The 18,414-nt window shown below is 64.6% G+C and overlaps 2 protein-coding genes across 4 annotated transcripts; one reads left to right on the top strand and one right to left on the bottom strand.

Moving 5' to 3' along the window:
• Positions 1 to 271: 271 nt before the first annotated feature.
• On the top strand, positions 272 to 13,602 carry GPR179 (G protein-coupled receptor 179). 3 transcript variants are annotated; one of them, XM_080564782.1, is made up of 11 exons: positions 272 to 1,231; positions 1,699 to 1,807; positions 2,883 to 2,985; positions 3,117 to 3,325; positions 3,518 to 3,586; positions 4,098 to 4,207; positions 4,282 to 4,520; positions 4,963 to 5,101; positions 5,272 to 5,377; positions 5,502 to 5,648; positions 6,006 to 13,602. In XM_080564782.1, the coding sequence occupies exons 1-11, from the start codon at positions 435 to 437 to the stop codon at positions 10,605 to 10,607; spliced, it is 6,630 nt and encodes a 2,209-aa protein (XP_080420908.1). In that variant the 5' UTR covers positions 272 to 434; the 3' UTR covers positions 10,608 to 13,602. The 3 variants fall into 3 exon arrangements, with proteins under 3 accessions (XP_080420908.1, XP_080420907.1, XP_080420909.1); XM_080564781.1 differs by having other exon boundaries at positions 3,117 to 3,586; XM_080564783.1 differs by lacking the exons at positions 272 to 1,231; positions 1,699 to 1,807; positions 2,883 to 2,985 and having other exon boundaries at positions 3,183 to 3,325; positions 5,272 to 5,703.
• Positions 13,112 to 17,555, bottom strand: MRPL45 (mitochondrial ribosomal protein L45). Its single transcript, XM_080564784.1, has 8 exons — positions 17,425 to 17,555; positions 16,972 to 17,167; positions 16,425 to 16,542; positions 15,945 to 16,043; positions 15,341 to 15,389; positions 14,947 to 15,096; positions 14,690 to 14,863; positions 13,112 to 13,771 (listed from the first exon to the last, which is right to left on the bottom strand). Exons 1-8 carry the CDS (start codon positions 17,470 to 17,472, stop codon positions 13,667 to 13,669), a joined length of 939 nt encoding a protein of 312 aa, XP_080420910.1. The 5' UTR covers positions 17,473 to 17,555; the 3' UTR covers positions 13,112 to 13,666.
• Positions 17,556 to 18,414: the final 859 nt, after the last annotated feature.

The raw sequence follows: 18,414 nt of genomic DNA, 5'->3' as shown, positions 1-18,414 counted from the left end.
CCCCGGGGCCTGGGGCACTGCAGCACCGAGCCCCCGGGGCTACCCGGGGACCCGCGGGATGCAGGATGTGGACGCAGGATACGGATGCGGGCTGCGGATGCGGCTCGCAGCCCGGTTGCCATGGCTGCCCGTCGGGATGCGCTTGCATCACGGGCAGCCCGAGGGGCCGGGGAGCGGGGTCCCGGGGCCGGCCGGGGGCTCCCCGCAGCGGGGCCGGGACCAGCAGCAGGCGGGGGCGGGCGGGGGGGCTCCGGGCGGGCAGCGCCAGCGGCTGAGCGCGGTTTGGAGCCGGTGACGTCTGTCGAGGGAGGAAAACAGGCGGCGGAGCGCGGCTCAGCGCAGCCCAGCGGGCTCCCGGCCGGCTCGGGCGCCGTGCCCACCATGCCCCCCCCGGGCCGGCCGCGGGGTGCCGGGGGGCTGCGCTGAGCCCGGCCATGGGGCCGCGGCGGTGGCTGCTGCTCTGGTGCCTGCACGCCGCGCTGCTCCTGGGGGGGGCACAGCGGCCCCCGGCCTCGACACCCCCCGGGGCGCCCACGTCGGAGCCGGGGCCATCGAGGGACGCCGAGGGCTCGGCGGCGGCGCTGGCCTTCCTGCGCTCGGGCGATGCGCAGCGCCTGGCCCGCGCCAACTGCAGCCGGGGCGTCGCGGCGGGGGCCCCCAGCCCCGGCCCCCCCCCGGCTCTGCGGGCCGCCCTGCGTGCCGCCCCCGAGGCGCTGGCCCAGGCCGCCAACTTCCTCAACATGCTCTTCCAGAGCAACGACATCCGCGAGGCCAGCGTGGCCGAGGACGTGGAGTGGTACCAGGCGCTGGTCCGCAGCCTGGCCGAGGGGCACCCCTGGGTGCGCCGGGCGGTGCTGGCCCTCGACGCCCACCCGCTGGCCGCCAAGCCCCGGCTGATGCTGCAGGCCACGGCGGGCGACGGCGAGATCCGGCTGCGGGACGTCTCCGCCGCTGCCCCCGGCCTGGGCAACCGCAGCTGGGACAACGAGTGGTTCAACGCCCTCCGCTCCCAGCGCAGCCCCCAGCTCCGCAAGAGGGTGCTCAGCAACGACCTGCGCAGCATGGAGACCCCCAAGTGGCAGCGGGGCGACAGCTACGTGGGGGAGCCGGGCCACGTGCGGTGGTCGCCGCCGTTCCTCGAGTGCCGGGACGGCAAGTTCCTGCCCGCCTGGGCCGTCACGCTCTCCTCCGCCTTCTACGGGCTCAAGCCGGACCTCAGCCCAGAGTTCAAGTGAGTGGTGCCGGCGGTGACGGGGTGCGGGGGGCCGGGGGTGCACCGTGGAGGTGATGGGTGCAGCTGGAGGCATCGCCCCCAGGCGTGGGGCACCGCTTGTGTGCGGCAGGGTGCAGGCTGTGGGGCGGGGGCAGCCCTCCTCCCTGCGGCGTGTGTGCGTGTCTGTGTGCGTGTTGGGGGGAATGCGTGTGCAGGCGTGTGCACGTGCGTGTGCACTTTTGCGTGTTCGTGCATGTGCACACACGTGCGTGTATTCGCACATCACTGCACCGCGCTGCTCCCCGGCCCCCTCGGCTGTCCGTGCCCCAGCCCTGAATCTCCCAGACCCAGCTCCCAGGGGGCACAGCCCCAGCCAGCGTCTGGCACCACGAGTGTCCCCCCTCCGGGGCTGTGCCCCAGCTCCCCCGCAGCTGCGTCCCCCCAGCTCCCAAATGTCCCGGGGCTGACCCCGTCCCCCTGCACAGGGGCGTCGTGCGGGTGGACATCGAGCTGCGGGACGTGGGCATCGACCAGTGCGCCAGCGGGGCGGGCTGGTTCGCGGGCACGCACCGCTGCGACCTCAACAGCACCCAGGTACCCGCCGCGGGCACCCTGCGCCCAGCACCCCGTTGGTCCCAGCACCCCGCTGGTCCCAGCACCCAGCACCCCGCTGGTCCCAGCATCCGTCCCAGCCCCTGGGGCACCGTGGGACTCCGTTCCCTCATCCGTCGGGGCTGGGGCTGCTCCGCTCCAAACCGTCCCCGTCCCTGTCCCCGTCCCCGGCCGGGCTGTCCCCGCCGCCCGTCCCTCCGTGCGGGATGAGCTTTATCCCCCGCCAGCCGCTCCATCTGCTCCGCTCAGCTGCTCTCGCACCGTGCCCAAGGTTTATTGTGCAAATCTTCCGCCAGCGCCAGCGCCAGCGGGGCGACCCGGCTGCCGCCCACCCGGGGACAGCGGGGACGGCGCTCCGGGGGCTGGGAGCCGATGGGTGCAGCATCCCCACGGGTGTCCCTCAATGCTCCTCCAGCTGTGCCCACCGGGAGCTCACGGCAAACCCTGCAGAGCCCCAGTTTGGGGCAGCATTCGTGCCGTGGAGCTGGGCTCTGGTGCTGCCGGGGTTGTGGGGTGACAACTCGCCGCCCCCCATCATGGGAAACGCCAGCCAAAAGCTGTCCCCACGCAGGCGGCACCTCACCAGCTTCTATTTCAGACACTTTTCCTCCCTGCAAGTAACTCCCTCGGGAGGGACGTGACCTGATCCGTGCCAGGCGTCCTTCCAGCAACAACAATACCCAGAAAAGCTCCCGGTCGGCCTGGCGGCGCGGGCAGGGTCCGGCCCCGGTGCTGGGCAGGGGGGGATTAGCGGGGCTGCCGCGGCCGCTGCCGTCACGGCCGAGCCGCGCGGCCGGATTAGCGCGCTCTGCTGCATTAGGTGTCCATTTAGGTTTTAGGGAGGGATTTGGGGGCCAGGCTTTGGCTTTTAATTCTTAAATGTTTAACCACTGATTTCCAGGCCCAGGCGTGGGGGAGGACAGCGTGGGGTCAGGGAGCCGGGGGTGCGCTGGAGCCCCTGGTGCCAGGGGGGCTCGGGGCTGGGGGGAGGCCAGGGCCAGTGCAACGCACGGGTGCAGGGCGATCCCTTCCGTGCACCTCTGCCTGTCTCCTCCAGTGCGTCCCCCAGGAGAGCCGCGGCTTCGTCCTCGGGCAGTACGTGTGTCGGTGCAAGCCGGGCTTTTATGGGGCCGGCGGAGTGGCCATCGGCACCGGGGCAGGTGGGTGCAGCACCCAGCTGGGGGCCCCCCTCTCACCCTACGGCCCCCTGCAGGGTGCCGGGGCTGTGGGGGCTTTGGGATACCCAAAAGGGGGTTTTGGGGGCCTCACCTACCCCCGACTCCATCCCCAGGCGTGGCGGGGAGCCCGGTGTCGGTGGATGGGGGGCCCCGGCTGGCGTGCCGCCCCTGCCGCGAGGGATGCGCCACCTGCGTGGACGACACCCCCTGCCTGATCCAGGAGGACCGGGCGCTGCGGGCAGCCGTCCTCTCCTGCCAGGCCTTCTGCATGCTGGCCGTCTTCCTCAGCATGCTCGTCTCCTACCACTTCCGAAGGAGCAAGGCAAGCACCGGCTGGGCTGCGCCGGGTCCCCCCGCTGCTGCTCCCCTCACCCCGTGTCCCCCCGCCCGGCTGCCTCCTGCCGGGGGGCTCTCGAGGGAGGGTGTTCTGGGGTGGGCGTCCCAGCCCTGGGCTCCATCCCTCCCAGCACCCTTGGGCTCCCGGCTGCGCCCTCACGTGGCCCTGTCCCCGCAGAGGATCCGGGCGTCAGGAGTCGTCCTCCTGGAGACCATCCTCTTCGGGTCCCTCCTGCTCTACTTCCCCGTGAGTACCCACCCGGCCCCGTGCTGAAGCCCCCCCTCCACGCTCGGAGCGTGCCGGGGCAGGCGGCCCCGTGGCCCCACGTTAAGCTGCGGACCCCAAATACACAGCCACGAGCCCCGGCATGGGGCTGCCCCCCCACCTGCCCCCATCCCAAAACGTGGCGCCGAGCCCCGAGCAGCCGTCCCACCCATCCGGCAGAGCTGGCACCGGGCAGGGCACGGGCACGGCTCCACCTAATTGTTAATTGTGCTGGCACAGGCTCCGAGGGCTGCAGTACAAACCTTCTCAGGAAACCAAATCCCTTTTCTCCCGCTGGCCACCAGAATTAATCCCTACCCAAATCCCCTCTCCCTCCCGGAAGGTCTGCGGTGGCTGCCGCGGAGCAAGGGGGAGGCGGGGGGGCCAGGCTGCCCCCGGTCGCTGCTTCCCACGTCCCTGCCCTTTCCCCCCCCCCACGTCACGGTGAGCGGGCCCCCAACGCCGCCACCGACGCCTCCCTCCCACCGCCCAGGTCTTCATCCTGTACTTCAAGCCCAGCATTTTCCGCTGCATCGTGCTGCGCTGGGTGCGCATGCTGGGCTTCGCCACCGTCTACGGCACCATCGCCCTCAAGCTGTACAGGTAGCGGGGCCGGGGGGCTGCCGGGACCACGCCGGGGAAACCCAGCCCGGGTCTAACCCCCCCGCGCCTTGCAGGGTGCTGAGGGTGTTCCTGGCCCGCACGGCGCAGCGCGTGCCCTACATGTCGAGCGGGCGGGTGCTGAAGATGCTGGGGCTGATCCTGCTCCTGGTGCTGTGGTTCCTGGCGGCCTGGACGGTGGGGATGCTGGAGAACATCGACAAGAACATCCCGCTGGTGATCCGCACCCAGACCACCCGCGGGCTCCACTTCTACATCTGCGGCCACGACCGCTGGGACTACATGATGGTGGTCGGTGAGCGCCGGCAGAGCCCCCCCGGCACCCCCACGGCCGTCCCCGCCCGCACCTCTCCCCTCCCTGCTCCCTGTATCCACAGGACCCCGTCCCATTAAGACAGCAGGCAGGATTTTAGTTTCCTCGTCCATCCAATCGAGCCTGCAGCAGAGCCGGGCGTCCGAGCTGCCTCCCTCCCCCCGAGCACCCCCAGCTCATGCCCTGGCCCCAAGCGAAGCACCCAGCAGCAGCGCATCCCGCTGCCAGTGCCAGGCTGTGCCGGAGGATGCCGTGGGCCTCTCCTGGCTCCATCCGCAGCGCACACCAGCAGCACCTGGGTGAATGTGCTGGGCTGGATGCGACCCAGGGCAGGGAGGGCCCAGAGGGGAGCAGAACCCACCGGGAAGGTGTCCCCGCAGCAGGGTGTCGGGGCCGGGCGCTCAGCTCCTGCTCTCCCCTGCAGCCGAGATGCTGTTCCTGCTGTGGGGCAGCTCCCTGTGCTACGCCACGCGCGCCGTGCCCTCCGCCTTCCACGAGCCCCGCTACATGGGCATCGCGCTGCACAACGAGCTCATGATCTCGGCCGCCTTCCATGTGGCCAGGTAGGGCACAGGGCTGGAAATGGGGCTGGAAACAAAGATTCCTAGCCCCGGCGATACAGAGCAGCAGCAGCAAAGCCCTGCAGCCAGCAGCTGCCCACTGGGGTCCCCAGGAGGGGCCAAGGTCATGAGTGCCCCCGTGGGAGCCCACGCTGCCCTCCTGCCCCTTCCAGGTTCGTCATGGTCCCCTCGCTGCACCCCGACTGGACCCTGCTGCTCTTCTTCGCTCACACCCACAGCACCGTCACCATGACCCTGGCGCTGCTTTTCATCCCAAAGGTAATGCCCGGCCCTGCCCCTGCGCTGCCCCGCACCGCCTCCCCCCTTGTCGGGGGCCCGGGACATGGGGCGGGGGCTCCCCAGGCTTTTGGGGCCCCTCGGCGAGCTCGCCCCTCGCCCCCAGTTCCTGCACGCCAGCTCGCCGCTGCGGGAGGAGATCGCGGCCGAGGTTTACGAGGACGAGCTGGACATGCGGCGCTCGGGCTCCTGCCTCAACAGCAGCATCGCGTCTGCCTGGAGCGAGCGCAGTCTCGACCCCGATGACATTCGGGTGGGTGGCACACTCAGGACCTTCTTTTGACGCTAGCTATGCAGCCCCACGCAGAGTAAGAGTTGCCTTTTGCAGTCTTTCTCCTGATGCAAAGCAGAGGGTGGAGAAGGGGATGCAGCAGCCGGGAGGGGGCACGGGGCGAACGGCCACGGGCCTTGGCGGGGGGGGAGCCCAGCCCGTCCCCCGCAGCCACCTCCTCGGGGGGACGGGCACCGGGCAGAGCAGCAGCACGGGGACATGGGCACAGCCCAGCCCCGTGGCTCCGGGGGCCAAGGTGGAGAATTGCAGGGTGGTCCCGTTGTACGTGCTCTCCTCTCTCCCTTCTCCCTGCCGTGTCCCCCGTCCCGCGGCGCGCAGGAGGAGCTGAAGAAGCTCTACGCGCAGCTGGAGGTGCTCAAGACACGGAGGATGGCAGCCAACAACCCCCACCTGCCCAAGAAGCGCGGGTCCCGACGGAGCCTGGGCCGCTCCCTCGTGCGCCGCCTCGCCGAGCTGCCCGAGGCCGTGGCGTCCCGGGGCAGCCGGGAGGAGCGGCTCCGGACCCCCGGCAGCCGCCGCGCCTCAGCCAAGCGGCTCCCCAGCGCCGGCAGCACCAGCCTGAGGGTGCGGGATGGGGGCTCCCGACACCACGCCGCCGCCCTGTGCAAGTCCCGCAGCTCCGAGAGCCCGGCGTGGGGCCCCCGGGGCGGCTCCCCCGGCCCCGGCCCCAGCGGGGACACCGTGCCGGGGACACCAGCGGCGACCGCGGCAGGCTCAGAGCAATCCGACAGCGAGTCCCTCGACGCCGCCCCGCTCGTGTGCAAGTCGGCCAGCGCCCACAACCTGTCGGGGCACGAGCAGCCCCCCCAGCCCCGCGCCCTCCTGCTGAAGTCGCTCAGCGTCGTCGCTGGTGCGCGGGATGAGGCCCTGCTCGTGGCCAGCCGGGCCGCACGGGACGGGCGGGATGCTGAGCGGGATGCTGAGCGGGATGCTGAGCTGCACGCCAAGCAGTACCCGGCCGCAGGGCGCCCCACGGACCAGGGACCCCCTGAGCAAGCTGGGAAGCCTCAGAGCCCTGCTGCAGCCACTGGGACTGCCGGTGCCCCCCTGCCAGCTGGCTCCGGCCACGCCGACGGGGGTCCCTCGTGCGATGCGTCCCCCCCAGGGGATGGCAAGGCGCAGAAACACGTCACCTACGCGCCCACCAAGAGCATCAGCGTCGACAGCTCCCACTGCTCGGGGCGGGTGCGGGTGGCGGTGAGGAGGACCCCGCCGCCGCCCCCCGTGCGGTACCAGAGCCTGGTGCACCACACTGCGGCAGCTGGGGACAGCAGGGAGACACGGGAGCCACCCGTGGGGACACCCGTGGGGACACCGGGGCGAGCATCCCCCACGTCGGGGCAGGGCCGGCTGCAGTCCGCCCGCTCCATCCCCGCGGAGGTTTGCCCCTGGGAGCTGATCCAGGAGGAGATTTTGAGCCGGAAGCAAAAAGCCGCCGAGCCTTCAGCCTCAGGGACCCCTGGTGACACCCCAGTGCCCCCCACAAGCCTCAAGCCGTCCTCCCAGAAAACCTTCAAGAGCCTGGGGTTGGCCATCAAAGCTTTGAACCGCTCCAGAGGGAAAAACAGCCTGAAAGGAAAGAAGGAGAGCGAGGGCAGCCTCAGGGCACGGGGCCGAGACCGAGACGGGGGCAGCAGGAGGGAGAGGCCCAAGCTGGCGGGGACACCCACTCTTTCTCCAGGGGGGAGCAGCCAAGGTCCCACAAATGGAAGCCCCAAGCCCAGCCCGCAGGAGGGGGACGCGGTGCCCTGCCAGCACAACAACAACGCCGGCTCCACGTCGGAAAGCGCAGCCTGGGGGGACAGCAGGGGAAAAGCAGAGGGACAGGAGGACGGCACGGCCGTGCACACAGGCGGTGGTGAGGAGCTGGCAGAGGAGCCCAGCGCTGCCCCGGGGAGCGCAGATGCCGGCGGGGTCCCGGAGATGCCCTGGGGGGCACACGAGGTCTCGCCCAGCACCAGCCGCCAGGACACCGCCGAGCATCCCCACCAAACCCCGGGGGCAGCCGGGGCAGCGCAGCCTGGTCCCCGGGCAGGGGCTGAGCCCCCTGCAGCGGGGCAGGAGGCCCCCAGGCACCCCACCGAGGAGCCACCACCGCCGCCACCACCTGTGGAACCGGGCACGGGCAGCCCCCGGGTCCCCGGGCACAGCGCGGCTGCTGCGGGGCCGAGGGCTGAGGTGTGTCCCTGGGAAGCCCGGGGTGCCCCCCGGGGGGCTTTGGCACTACAGGAGGCAACGGCTGCAGGGGGGGGCTCACCGAGGGGGGGAAGCCCCATGAAGGTTTTGGGGAAGGGGGGCAGCCAGCCCAGCCCCTGCAGTGCCAGGGAGGGACGGGGCACCGAGGGGCTCCCCGCGAGGAGCAGGAGCACGGAGGTGGCCCAGGCGGGTGGTGGCCTTCGAACGGAGATCTGCCCCTGGGAGGGGAGCGGGGGCGAGGCTGGTCCCCCCCATGGGGGTCCTGGCAGCATCTGGCCAGGGCCAGAGCTGGGGGAAAAGCCCCCAGAGCTGCCGGCAGCGGCTCCAGGGACAGCAGGCAGGGCGGGGGGCAGGATGGCCGAGGTCTGTCCATGGGAGAGTGCGGAGGGGGAGACGGCCAACAGAGCAGAAATTTGCCCCTGGGAGGTGGGGGAGCCTCAGCCGGAGAAGGGAAAGGTGCAGCAGGACGGGGGGAGGCTGCCCAGGGGGGGCAGGAGCATCCGCCCCCAGTCCCTGGGTCTGCTGAGGGCACAGGAGAGCGGGGACAGGCAGCCAGCGGCCAGGCGGCCCTGGGGCAGCGCCAGCACCGAGCTGCCCCCCCCTCGAGCGGCCCCCGGCAGCTCGGATCTGCCAAAACTCACCTCCAAGAGCCCGGAGAGCGTGAGGGCCTCGGTGTGTCCCTGGGAAGCCATGGGAGCCAGCAGCGACAGAGCAGAAGTTTGCCCTTGGGAAACGAGCACAGCCTTACCCACGGCAGAGAAAATAAAGGAGGAAAACGGAATTTCCCCAGCGGTTCCCCTGCAGACGGCAGCCCCGGGGGGCAGGAGCGAGCCGCCGCACGCCGCGGGCCAAGGGAGCAGCCAGCGCGTGTCCGTGTGCCCCTGGGAAGGTGCAGAGGAGCCTGGCGAGGGGCTCACGGCAGAAAGCCCAGCTCTGCCCAAAACGTCAACCCAAGCTGGAAACGCTGGCAGCAAGAAGGCCGACGTCTGTCCGTGGGAAGCTGAGGAGGAGCCGCTCGCTAAAGCAGAAATTTGCCCTTGGGAAGTATCCGCAGCTCCGCCGGGGAAGGGAAGATGGAGTCAGGACACGCGTGGGACTCCCCCAGCAGACGACAAACCCAGATCAAGAGAACCTGAGGGCGGCAAAGCAAAGCTGGCAGGGGAGGGGGGTCGGGCGGCTCGCAGGGACACCCAGATCTCCGCTAAGCTCTTTGGGAAGAGCCTGGAGGGGTCGAAAGCTGAGCCAAAGAAATCCCGGAGCACGGAGAGCCCGAAGGCAGAGGCCTGTCCCTGGGAGGCTCAGGGGCTGGAAGCCGGCAGCAAGGCAGAAATCTGCCCCCGGGAGGCGGCTGTACCCCCCTTCGATGAGCAAAAGGCAGAGCAGCCTCCGAGGGCAGGCCCGCGGGGGGAGAAGCGCATCACGCGCCAGGCAGCGCTGGCGAGCCCGGCGAGGTCCCTGGAGAGGGGCGGCAGCGAGGCCGCGCGCCCCTGGGAGCCCCCAGCCAGACCCCGCACAGGGAGCCCGGCGCTGCCCGCAGCGAGGGAATCCCAGAGCACCGAGAGCCTGAAGGCGGAGGTCTGTCCTTGGGAGCTGGGAGCCAGGGATAAAGCTGAGATCTGCCCCTGGGAGGTGGCCGTTCTCCCCTCAGATAAAGGGAAACCGAGGCAGGACAAAGGCGGTCTGTCCAGAGGGGGCAGAAACACTTCTACGCATCAAGGTGTCTTGAAAGAGACCAGAGACAGCCCGCCTGCAAAAGCAAGCCGGGACCGTGAGTCCGTCTGCCCCCGGGAGGGCCCGGGCACAGGGGGCTCCTCCGCGGGGGGCACGAAGAGCCCAGAGCTGCCGAAAGCTGCTCCCACGAAACCGGGGAGCGCCATGGCCGAGGTCTGTCCCTGGGAGAGCCCGGGCTCGGGGAGCCCAGCGCTGCCCGCGGGGAGAGCCCTGAGCACGGAGGTCTGTCCTTGGGAGGCTCAGGAGCTGGGGGCCAGGGATAAAGCTGAAATCTGCCCCTGGGAGGCGGCTGCGCCTCTGCCAGGGAAAGGAGCCTTTTCTGAGAGGACCGGGGCAGCCCCGGGAGAGGCGAGCCTCCGGCCAAAACACCGGGGTGCCTCCAAGGCGGTGGAGAAGGGGAGCAGCGAGCGAGAGGCCATCTGCCCCTGGGAGAGCCCGGGCACGGAGGAGCCCCCCCAAAAACCTGGAACGGGGGGAGAGCCGCCCAAGAAGTCGGACAGCACAGAGAGCAGGAAATCCGACATCTGTCCCTGGGAAGCAGCGGAGCCCAAGGCCGTGCAGATCCACGTGCCCAAAGCGTGCCCACGGGGAGCCGATGGAGCAGCCCCCGCTGGGACCGGGCAGCCACAGCCGGTGTCCACATCTCCACCAGCCCTGCGGAAGGCCGGGGGCTGCTCTGGGGGCCAGGCCGAGCACAAGCCCCTGCGCCGCATCCTGCCGGGCTCCCAGCCCCTGCGGGCAGCTGCAGGGCTCCCTCGGCAAGCACATGTGGCAAGCAGCAGCCCCAGCCCAGGTGCCACCGTGGCCGAGGTTTGTCCCTGGGAGGCAGAGGAGGCTCCCCCTGCCCCCGGCACCGAAACCCAGAAAGCGCCCACAGCGTGCCCGTGGGAGAGCACAGACCCCAGCCCGAGCCCCTGCCAGGCTGGGCAGAGCCCCGGAGAGGGAGGCACGAGGGGAACCAGCCCCGACGGCTGCCCCTGGGACCACGAGTAGCTCTCGCCCGCTCCAGCTGGGAGCCGGCAGCGGTTGTGCAGGGAAAGTCCCGAGCTGAAGCCCGCCGCCTGCCTGCGGGGGGACCCAAGAGCAAGGGCTGGGGACAGCCCACGGCTGCCTTCAGCGAGGGTCTGGGCTCCCGAGCACCCGGTACTGTGGGAATTCAGGGCGGGGGGAGCTGGCAGCCCCTGCGCGCTGGATCAGGTCACTCTCTCCATCGTGAGCCCAGGGGAAGAGTCAGGCCGGGGCAGCCACGGTGCCACCAGGGAGGAGAACAACCGTCCGGAGCTCCTGCAGCCCAGCTGAAGGCACCAGAGCTGCTGTCACCTGCATTTAATGACAGAGCGACTTCCATGAGCACCGCTGGGACCGGCCAGGTTCCGACGCCTGGGACAAGGCCGCTGTTCCCAGTCAGCCCCACGACACGTTTGGCTTCCTCCGGACATCACCACTTATTTCTGAACATCCTCTGAGGCTGCTGAGCCAGCCGCGGGACTGTCACGCATGCAAAGCTTCCCCTTCTGCTCCGCTTCAGCCCGGTGCTGCCAGCCCAGCACCTCCACGCTACGATGGGGCGATGCCCACCGCTGCCTCGCGTGCCCGGCTGCCTTTGCCTATCGCTGCCCCGGGTGGGACCAGCTCAGCCTTCGGGTCACTGCTGCTCTGCTCCTAGAAAGCTTTGCTTTCGTGACAGCAGAGAGAGGTATCCCCACTGCCGAACTCATCTCCGGCTGATTTCACAGCGCTGCTGCACTTCTCTTGGCAACTCAGCTGCAGAAGTGTTTGTCTTAATTACGCTATTCAAAACATCGTTATTACTGGTTATTTCTCTCGTACGCCTGTGTGCACATGTACACATTCACCATGTGTGCAGTGCCCAGAGCTCACCTTCCCATCGCAGGGGGGATTTTCCATCACCCTTCCCACCGGCACTCCCAAGCCTTCACTTTTACTGCCCACCTGTAGAAACACGGGATGCCTTTATCATCCCCCATTTCAACTTCTTCCTGTACTCACATTCCTTTTGGGGGCAGAAATGGAAACCAATTCCCATAAGACAGGGAAGGTGCTGAGGCCGTGGTGGCGCTACCACCTCCAAGGCATGAGGCAGGGCTGATCCCATCACCACGAGAAGAGCTGGGGTGCACGCTGCGGGCTGCGCAGGTCCCTCTCCCCCTGCTCCCTCCGGGCAGCACAGCACAGCAGTCTCCCCAGGTTTGTTCCCCTGCTCTGTTTGAACAGAAGCAAATCAAAACCAGAGGCACAGAAGCAAACGCTTCTGTTCTCTCTGATCTCCCTGCAAGGCTGGGGCTCGGGGCTTGTCCTGCCGTTCCTTCGTCGTTTGCCTCCTCTCTCCTTAGGAAGTGGCATCGCTGTAGTGTGCTGTGATCCTCAGTGCCGAATGTCAAAGTCATCCAATGGTGTAAGTAAGTGTACATACAGAAAATAAAGTTGTCTTCAGAGTGCACACTCGGCTGATTTATGGGCTGTGGGCAGCATACTAAATATACTTAAGGAAGAGCTACAACAAAAAGCAGTGAGGCCGTAAAGGAAACCCAGGAACAGCAGTGCTGTAGTCAGAGAGGCTGGCAAAGGAGATGGGGAGCTACACGCTGCTAGGCTGGAGTTAAATGCTGTGCTCCCAGAAAACCCAGCCACTGTCAGAAAACGCACTCCTCTCATTCAGAGCCTGAGCTGAAGAACCGTGTCCGTAGGAAGTGGCTGAGCAGTCACAGCCGCACACGCTTCTACGCTGCCTTAGTCACACCAGACACAAACCAGGCAGCTCGCTAATTTATTTTTGTTCCTACCCCAGCTCACATATGCTGGAGCACTGAATCTCTCTTCAGCTCATGAATGAAGCGTAGGCAGAAGGCTCGATATAGTAGGTTCTTGCAGGAAAGGCAGACAGATTGTGACACCCCTCTGATTTCCAAAGAGATGAAAGGGATTCCATCGCTGGCTCCTCTCCTAACTGAGCATAGAGATGATATTCTGCCCTTTCAAAGGAACATCATTCACAAGCAACACCGAAAACTCTGCAAGCATAAGGAGCCATAAATCGTACTGCGTGCTCTGTAAAATCTCTCTCAAGAAAGAAAAAAAGGCACTCAACTCTCACAAGCTCTTGAAAATGGCTGAGTTAAAAAGCAGTACGAGGCTGGAAAAGGAAACGCTCAGTTATCTGACGACTAGTGAATTTTCTGCTCCGTGACTAGATGCAAATAGAAGCTACCTGAGCAAAGCAGAGCAAGAACAGATTAGCAGTGTACTGCCTTACTTGCAGCCACGGAAAAAGGTAACCCCTGGGTACGTTTTCTGGACTCACGCAGCCTGCTAAACCAGAGGGCCTGATGTGAACGTCATCGTGTCCACAGGATGGTGCCAGCCGCTCATTAACAACATCCCATTGCTAAATTTGAGAGCATCTGTAACAAATGCACTGAAACCCATCAGCTATGAGAAATGCTGTCTTTTGACATTAGTTGACACAAACGCCGACCTCAGGAGTCAAAAAAATTTATTAAATTACCAGTGCTGTGCTACAGCTTGGCCGTTAACAAGCACCCATTCAGCAGGACCCACTCAGGAGAACTTGATTTAAAGTGTGCTTGCTGTTCTTGTTTTCTGTTAGGAAAAGAAGCCTGGGATTCTGTACAGACAGGGAACGAGGATGGGAAAAGAGAGCACCAATAATTACAGCTGTAAGTTTTAATGAAAGCCCACCAGGTCTACCATACGTCCCATGTCTGGACAGACTTGTGTTGTCAACGGCTCTCGCCACACAAGTTCAGCACAGAGATTAGCCCAGAGAGTCGCCCTGAAGCAAGCAGACTTCTGATCTGCACAGAAACACAGAGAGGGTTAAGACACAGCACATAGTCTATTTGGACAGAGTAAAGCTCTTAGAGCTCATCTGAATCCTCTCCCACGACTCTTTCACTCCTTTCAAGGCAATTTCTTAGTGACTGGAGTCCATTTCTGAAGCTGCTTTGCTTGTTGAAAAGCACAGCTACACCCAGCCGGCTACCTCCACAGACATTCTCCATTTTGTTCCCTCAGGGTTGTTCGTACTGCTGTCTCTGTACTTGCTCTGAAGTTTCGTATTTATTTTCTTTAACCTCTTGTGAAGGATCCAAGGTTGGGCCAGGAATCATCACCGTCTGGAACAGCAAGGACAAAAATCAGCACAAAATGGAGCAGCTCGGAACTGTTGTAACGAGAGCACGGGAAAGGGTGACCAGGAGGTGGTGGCAATGCAAGAGCCTCGCACAGGAAGATGACCAGATGGCAGCAGCATGGGGGAGGACACAGAGCAGGGAGCGGTATTACATGCATTGTACCACACCGCGCTTCTCACCTCCTGCCTCTCTAGGACCTGTTTTTAGTCACACAGGAGGACAGAGCACCTGCATCAGTTTGCCAGGCTACGTACAGGGAGCAGTGAAGCCCTAAATTATCACATACCTATCAAATACCATTGGTCTGCTATTACATCCTCCAGGTTACCCTAAAATATGTATTTATCTCTATATATTTTCCAGATGGAGATCTCAAACACCCTACAGACTTCAGTGAAGTCCTCTGTTACCCCTGAACACTAGGTACAGGAACAATCAGATGGCTTAAAACCCAACTCACTGTGTAGTTCAGAGCAGAACCCTCGCCTGCCTCAAGTTACAGATTTGTCTTTTGCAGAGTGCTGCTGGCTCTCAAGTTTCTCCTTTAATCATAGGAAACTCTAGGCAATATACAACAATTGCGTGCATCAAAATGCAGCTGCAATCTGTCATAAAACCTCCAGAAGCAGCAGAAAAACGACTGGTCTTAACTAGGACAGAAGCACACAAATTGCAAATACCTCCTGGGACTAAACCCAGTGCCCAGCAGTTGTAACATTCACTAGCCACCACGAGAGATGCTAGAGGCTGATAATCCCACGTTAATAAATGGGACTGCTTGCAAGTACATGCACCACCAGCCCAGTACAGGAAGCTCAGCTCTGTTTTTGTACAAAATTATCTAGGAACTTATGTTTCAAAGCCACAGGCGATGCTGGTGTCTGCTTTTGGTGGCATTACCTTAATGATGGGGTCCTTTGGCGGAGCCCACTCTGGAACAATCTTGCCATGCATCCTCCATGTGCCGTATGGGTTGACCAAATACCTCTCAAATACCACATACTCCAAAACATCCTTGGGCACCTGCTCCCCACCGTACATCAGCCGACCAAACCGGTCATAGATGGCCAGAGTCTGTAACAGAGCCAGGAAACACACGCTGGGCTGGCCCCAGGTTGGAGGCAGCTGGGAGACACAAGGGGGACAGGGGGACGTACCTGCCGCGTGTGCATCCGCACCGTCACCTGGCCGTACAGGTTACTTGGATTCACAATGCTGTTGCACCGAATATGGACCACTCTCGGAGGCTCCAGAGACTCCACAAAACTCCACCGGATGGTCTTGTACCTGTTGCCGCGGACCATGTCCTAAAAAGGAAAAAATAAGTCGGCACCAACTTAATTAGGGTGTGAATTGAAGAAGCGAACTACTACATGTAGTGAAGCATTTATTCGTTAGCTATTACTTAAACTTGTGGTTTGTCTCCCCACTGTCTTTGTTGTATTCAGGTGGGGAAAAAAAGAAAAGAGACAGGCAATTTCTCAACCCTTCCACACTCTTTAAGACTCTCTAAAACCAACCAAGGACACACTAACACCCAGACAAACTTACCGGATAGCAGCGCTCTGTCACCAGGGAGTGAAGTTTCTGCTTGTTAAAACTGCAAGTGAAACACACCCAGTTACTCAAATACGTGTATTGTAAAGAGGCTTACTCACAAATTCCTGCTTCTCCAGAAGATATATAATCCACCGGCAAAGCAGAAAAACAAGATTCTCAGCTGTGATCTTAACACAAAATCAGAACCTGAATGCCAGCTGGCTGACAAGACATCAGGGAAAGACATGACAACATCCCTTGGAAGCTAGTTATGGTCTAAGTGCTTTATTGATGTTTGGAACTGTAACCACAAATGATGCACTTCTGAAATCTGTTCTGTTCCTACACAGTGGAGCAAGTCAGCAGAGCATCCTTTCACATCCAAACCACTCCCTGCGGCATGATGCTGAACAGCAGCAACCACCCGCTCAGCTGCTAATAACACCGATTCCCAAACCTCCAATGCCACCTCGTCTTCAGAGAGATGAGGGCAGCAAAAGAAAGTACTTGTTGCAGAGAAGGCATGAGGGTTAGAAAGATAAGGAAGAAAACCAGAGCATATAAGCAAAAAGAAGCAGGTCCTACATAACCACACCAGTCAGAGACCAGGTCTTACTTTGCCAGGCAATTGTGAGCTTCAATGAATATCTCCTGGGCCTTCTCTGGGAAGGTTTTCGTGCTGAAATCTGGATCATGATCCTTTACCTTCCGGAGACTGAAAAGACAAGAAAAAAAAAAAAGCTCTGCAGTAAGTAAAAAACATTTCAGTGTTTCAGGTGACAACAATCTTATCCAGTTCTAGAAGCACTTTTCCTGGGGAGTAACTGGGAACCAGAGACTCCCTCCCCACTGACACACAGTCTCTAGGTGCTCATAAGAAAAACATACTTCTGCAAACCCAAAAAAAAAAAACAGAAAAAGCGAGTACACATTGCACCCCTTCGTGCCAGGACAGACGGCTTGTGTTCACTCTCACGCCAAGGACAGAAGCGGTACAAGAGCAACAACGTTATAAACAAACTCACCACCTCACCACTGCGAGACAGAACTGGGCGAGACTTTGACACCACAGACTAATTAAAAGGAAGGTACGTACGCCAGCTGGGAGGCAGCAGTCTGCTTCAGCTTCTCCACCCTTTGCTTCAGCCCATCTTTGGATAGGGAAGTCATGCGGGCATCGCCCTCAGGAGGGACATAAGGGTCTATAATATCAGCTGCATGAGAGAGAAGAGAGGTCAGGAGGCTCAAAAGCTGCCAAACGCTGCACGCTGAAGGAAACAGAGAGGCAGCACCCTGGCTGCTAGAGAAGGATTCCTCCCGGAAAACATCTTTAGGATGAAATAAGAGCGTGGCCACAAATGACAGGGGCGCCTCTCACTGCGAACAAGCTGTGTTACACCATCAGCTCTCCTTCTCTTCCATGCAGGCCCAGGACATGAGGATAAGACACCCAGCAGGACGAAGCACGGCCTCCCATGCTAACACTGGTCCCTTGGCATGAAGGGCCAACGGCCCCACACACAGCTGGTAGCAGCAGGGCCGCTGCCTTCACCCACCCGGGGCAGAGCAGGTCACGGAGCCTGCTGCAGGCGGACGCTGTCAGCACGGCCGCAGCGAACTGCCCCCGGAGAGCCCCGCAGCACCTGTGCAGGCCAAGAAGAAGGCGCGCTCCACGCGGTCCTCGGGCAGCGCCCTGGCGGCGGCGCGCATCCTGCGCTCCTTCTGCTCCGGGGACAGCTCCCGGGCCCACTCGGGCACGAACAGCCGCCGTTTCGTCCTCACCGGCACCGCGAGGCAGGGCGGGGCGGCTCGGGGCGGGCGGAGCGCCGACCCCAAGGCCTGCGGAAAGGGAACGCAAGGCCGGGCGTTAACCGGGGGCCGGGCGTTAACCGAGGGCCGGGAGCGGCCGGCACCGGGCGCTGCTTCCCCTCACGCCTCCGGACCGCGGAGCCGCCGTCACCGCGCCCAACGCCGCGCCGGGGCGGCCGCCCGGGACCGTGCCCGAAGGGGGAGCCTGCCCCCGGCCCCAACCCGGCCCCTCACAGCGGCCCCGGCCCCCGTCCGTTCCCCCCCCGTCCGCCCCCGGCGCCCCGCACCCGCCGGCCCAGCAGCCCCAGTCCCGCCGCCCTCATGGCGGCCGCCATCTTGGCGCCGCACGGCCCGACGGGAAGGGGGGCGGGGCCAGAACGGGGGCGGGGCCCCGCGGTGGCGCGCGGAGGGGGCGGGGCCGTCGGGAGCCCGCGCGGCGGCGGCGAGTGGAAAATTCCATCGGCTGCGGGGGGGGGGGGGGGGGGGGGGGCGGGGGAGGCTCCGCCCCCGGCGCGAGGCGGCGCGAGGCGCCCCCCGGGTCCCGCGGGGGGGGGGGGGGGGGGGGGGAAGGCCCCCCCCCCCCACCCCCCCCGGGCGTGACGCAGCGGGGTGCGCGTGCACGGGGCGGGAGCCCCCCTGCAGCACGGGGGGGGGGGCGCGGCGCCCACCCCCATTGCAGCGCCCTGCGCCGTGCACGGGGAGCAGCCCCCCCTCACCCCCCCCCCCCCGTGCAACGTGCACGGCTGCAAACGTGCAGGAGCCCCCCCTGCAGCACGGGGGGGGCGCGGCGCCCACCCCCATCGCACCGTGCACGGGGTGCAACCCCCCCCCCCCCGCCATGCAACGAGCAAGCAGCGAGGGGCCCCCGTGCACCGTGCAAGGGGTGCAGCCCCCCCTCACCCCCCCCCCCCCGGGAACATGCACGGCTGCAAACGTGCTGGAGCCCCCCTGCAGCACGGGGGGGGGCCCGACTCCCACCCCACTGCACTGTGCAAGGGGTGCAGCCCCCCCATGCAATGTCCTTGCGTGCCCCCCCCCCCCGGTTCTGACCCCCCTCCCCGGCCCCTCTGTCCGTGTCCGCCTGGAAGTGGGGGGCTCCCTGCGGGGTTGGGGGTTGCGGGGGCTCCACACGGGGCACCCGGCCCCACATGGCTGGGAAGGTGCTGGGGGGGGCAGTGCCAGGCAAGCGGGTGCAGCACCCGCAGGGCCCCCGCGCAACCCCCCGAGGAATGCAAGGGACGGTGCTGGGGGGGGGGGGTCAGCCCCATCCGCCCCCC

The sequence above is a fragment of the Anser brachyrhynchus genome, assembly GCF_964034855.1.
Source record: "Anser brachyrhynchus genome assembly, chromosome: 22".
NCBI lineage: Eukaryota > Metazoa > Chordata > Aves > Anseriformes > Anatidae > Anser > Anser brachyrhynchus.
The sequence above is the reverse complement of the archived record's forward strand: the minus strand, read 5'-3'. Positions and strand labels throughout refer to the sequence as shown.

Bases quoted from the DNA above. Each gene is read 5' to 3' on its own strand.
- GPR179 (XM_080564781.1), top strand. From the start codon at position 435: ATGGGGCCGCGGCGGTGGCTGCTGCTCTGGTGCCTGCACGCCGCGCTG. The intron at 2,986-3,116 runs GTGGGTGCAGCA...CTCCATCCCCAG, and splicing joins GGCCATCGGCACCGGGGCAG to GCGTGGCGGGGAGCCCGGTG. The intron at 5,102-5,271 runs GTAGGGCACAGG...TGCCCCTTCCAG, and splicing joins GCCGCCTTCCATGTGGCCAG to GTTCGTCATGGTCCCCTCGC.
- MRPL45 (XM_080564784.1), bottom strand. From the start codon at position 17,472: ATGGCGGCCGCCATGAGGGCGGCGGGACTGGGGCTGCTGGGCCGGCGG. The intron at 15,390-15,944 runs GTAAGACCTGGT...TTTCACTTGCAG, and splicing joins GCTCACAATTGCCTGGCAAA to TTTTAACAAGCAGAAACTTC. The intron at 13,772-14,689 runs GTAATGCCACCA...TTGCTGTTCCAG, and splicing joins CAAAGGACCCCATCATTAAG to ACGGTGATGATTCCTGGCCC.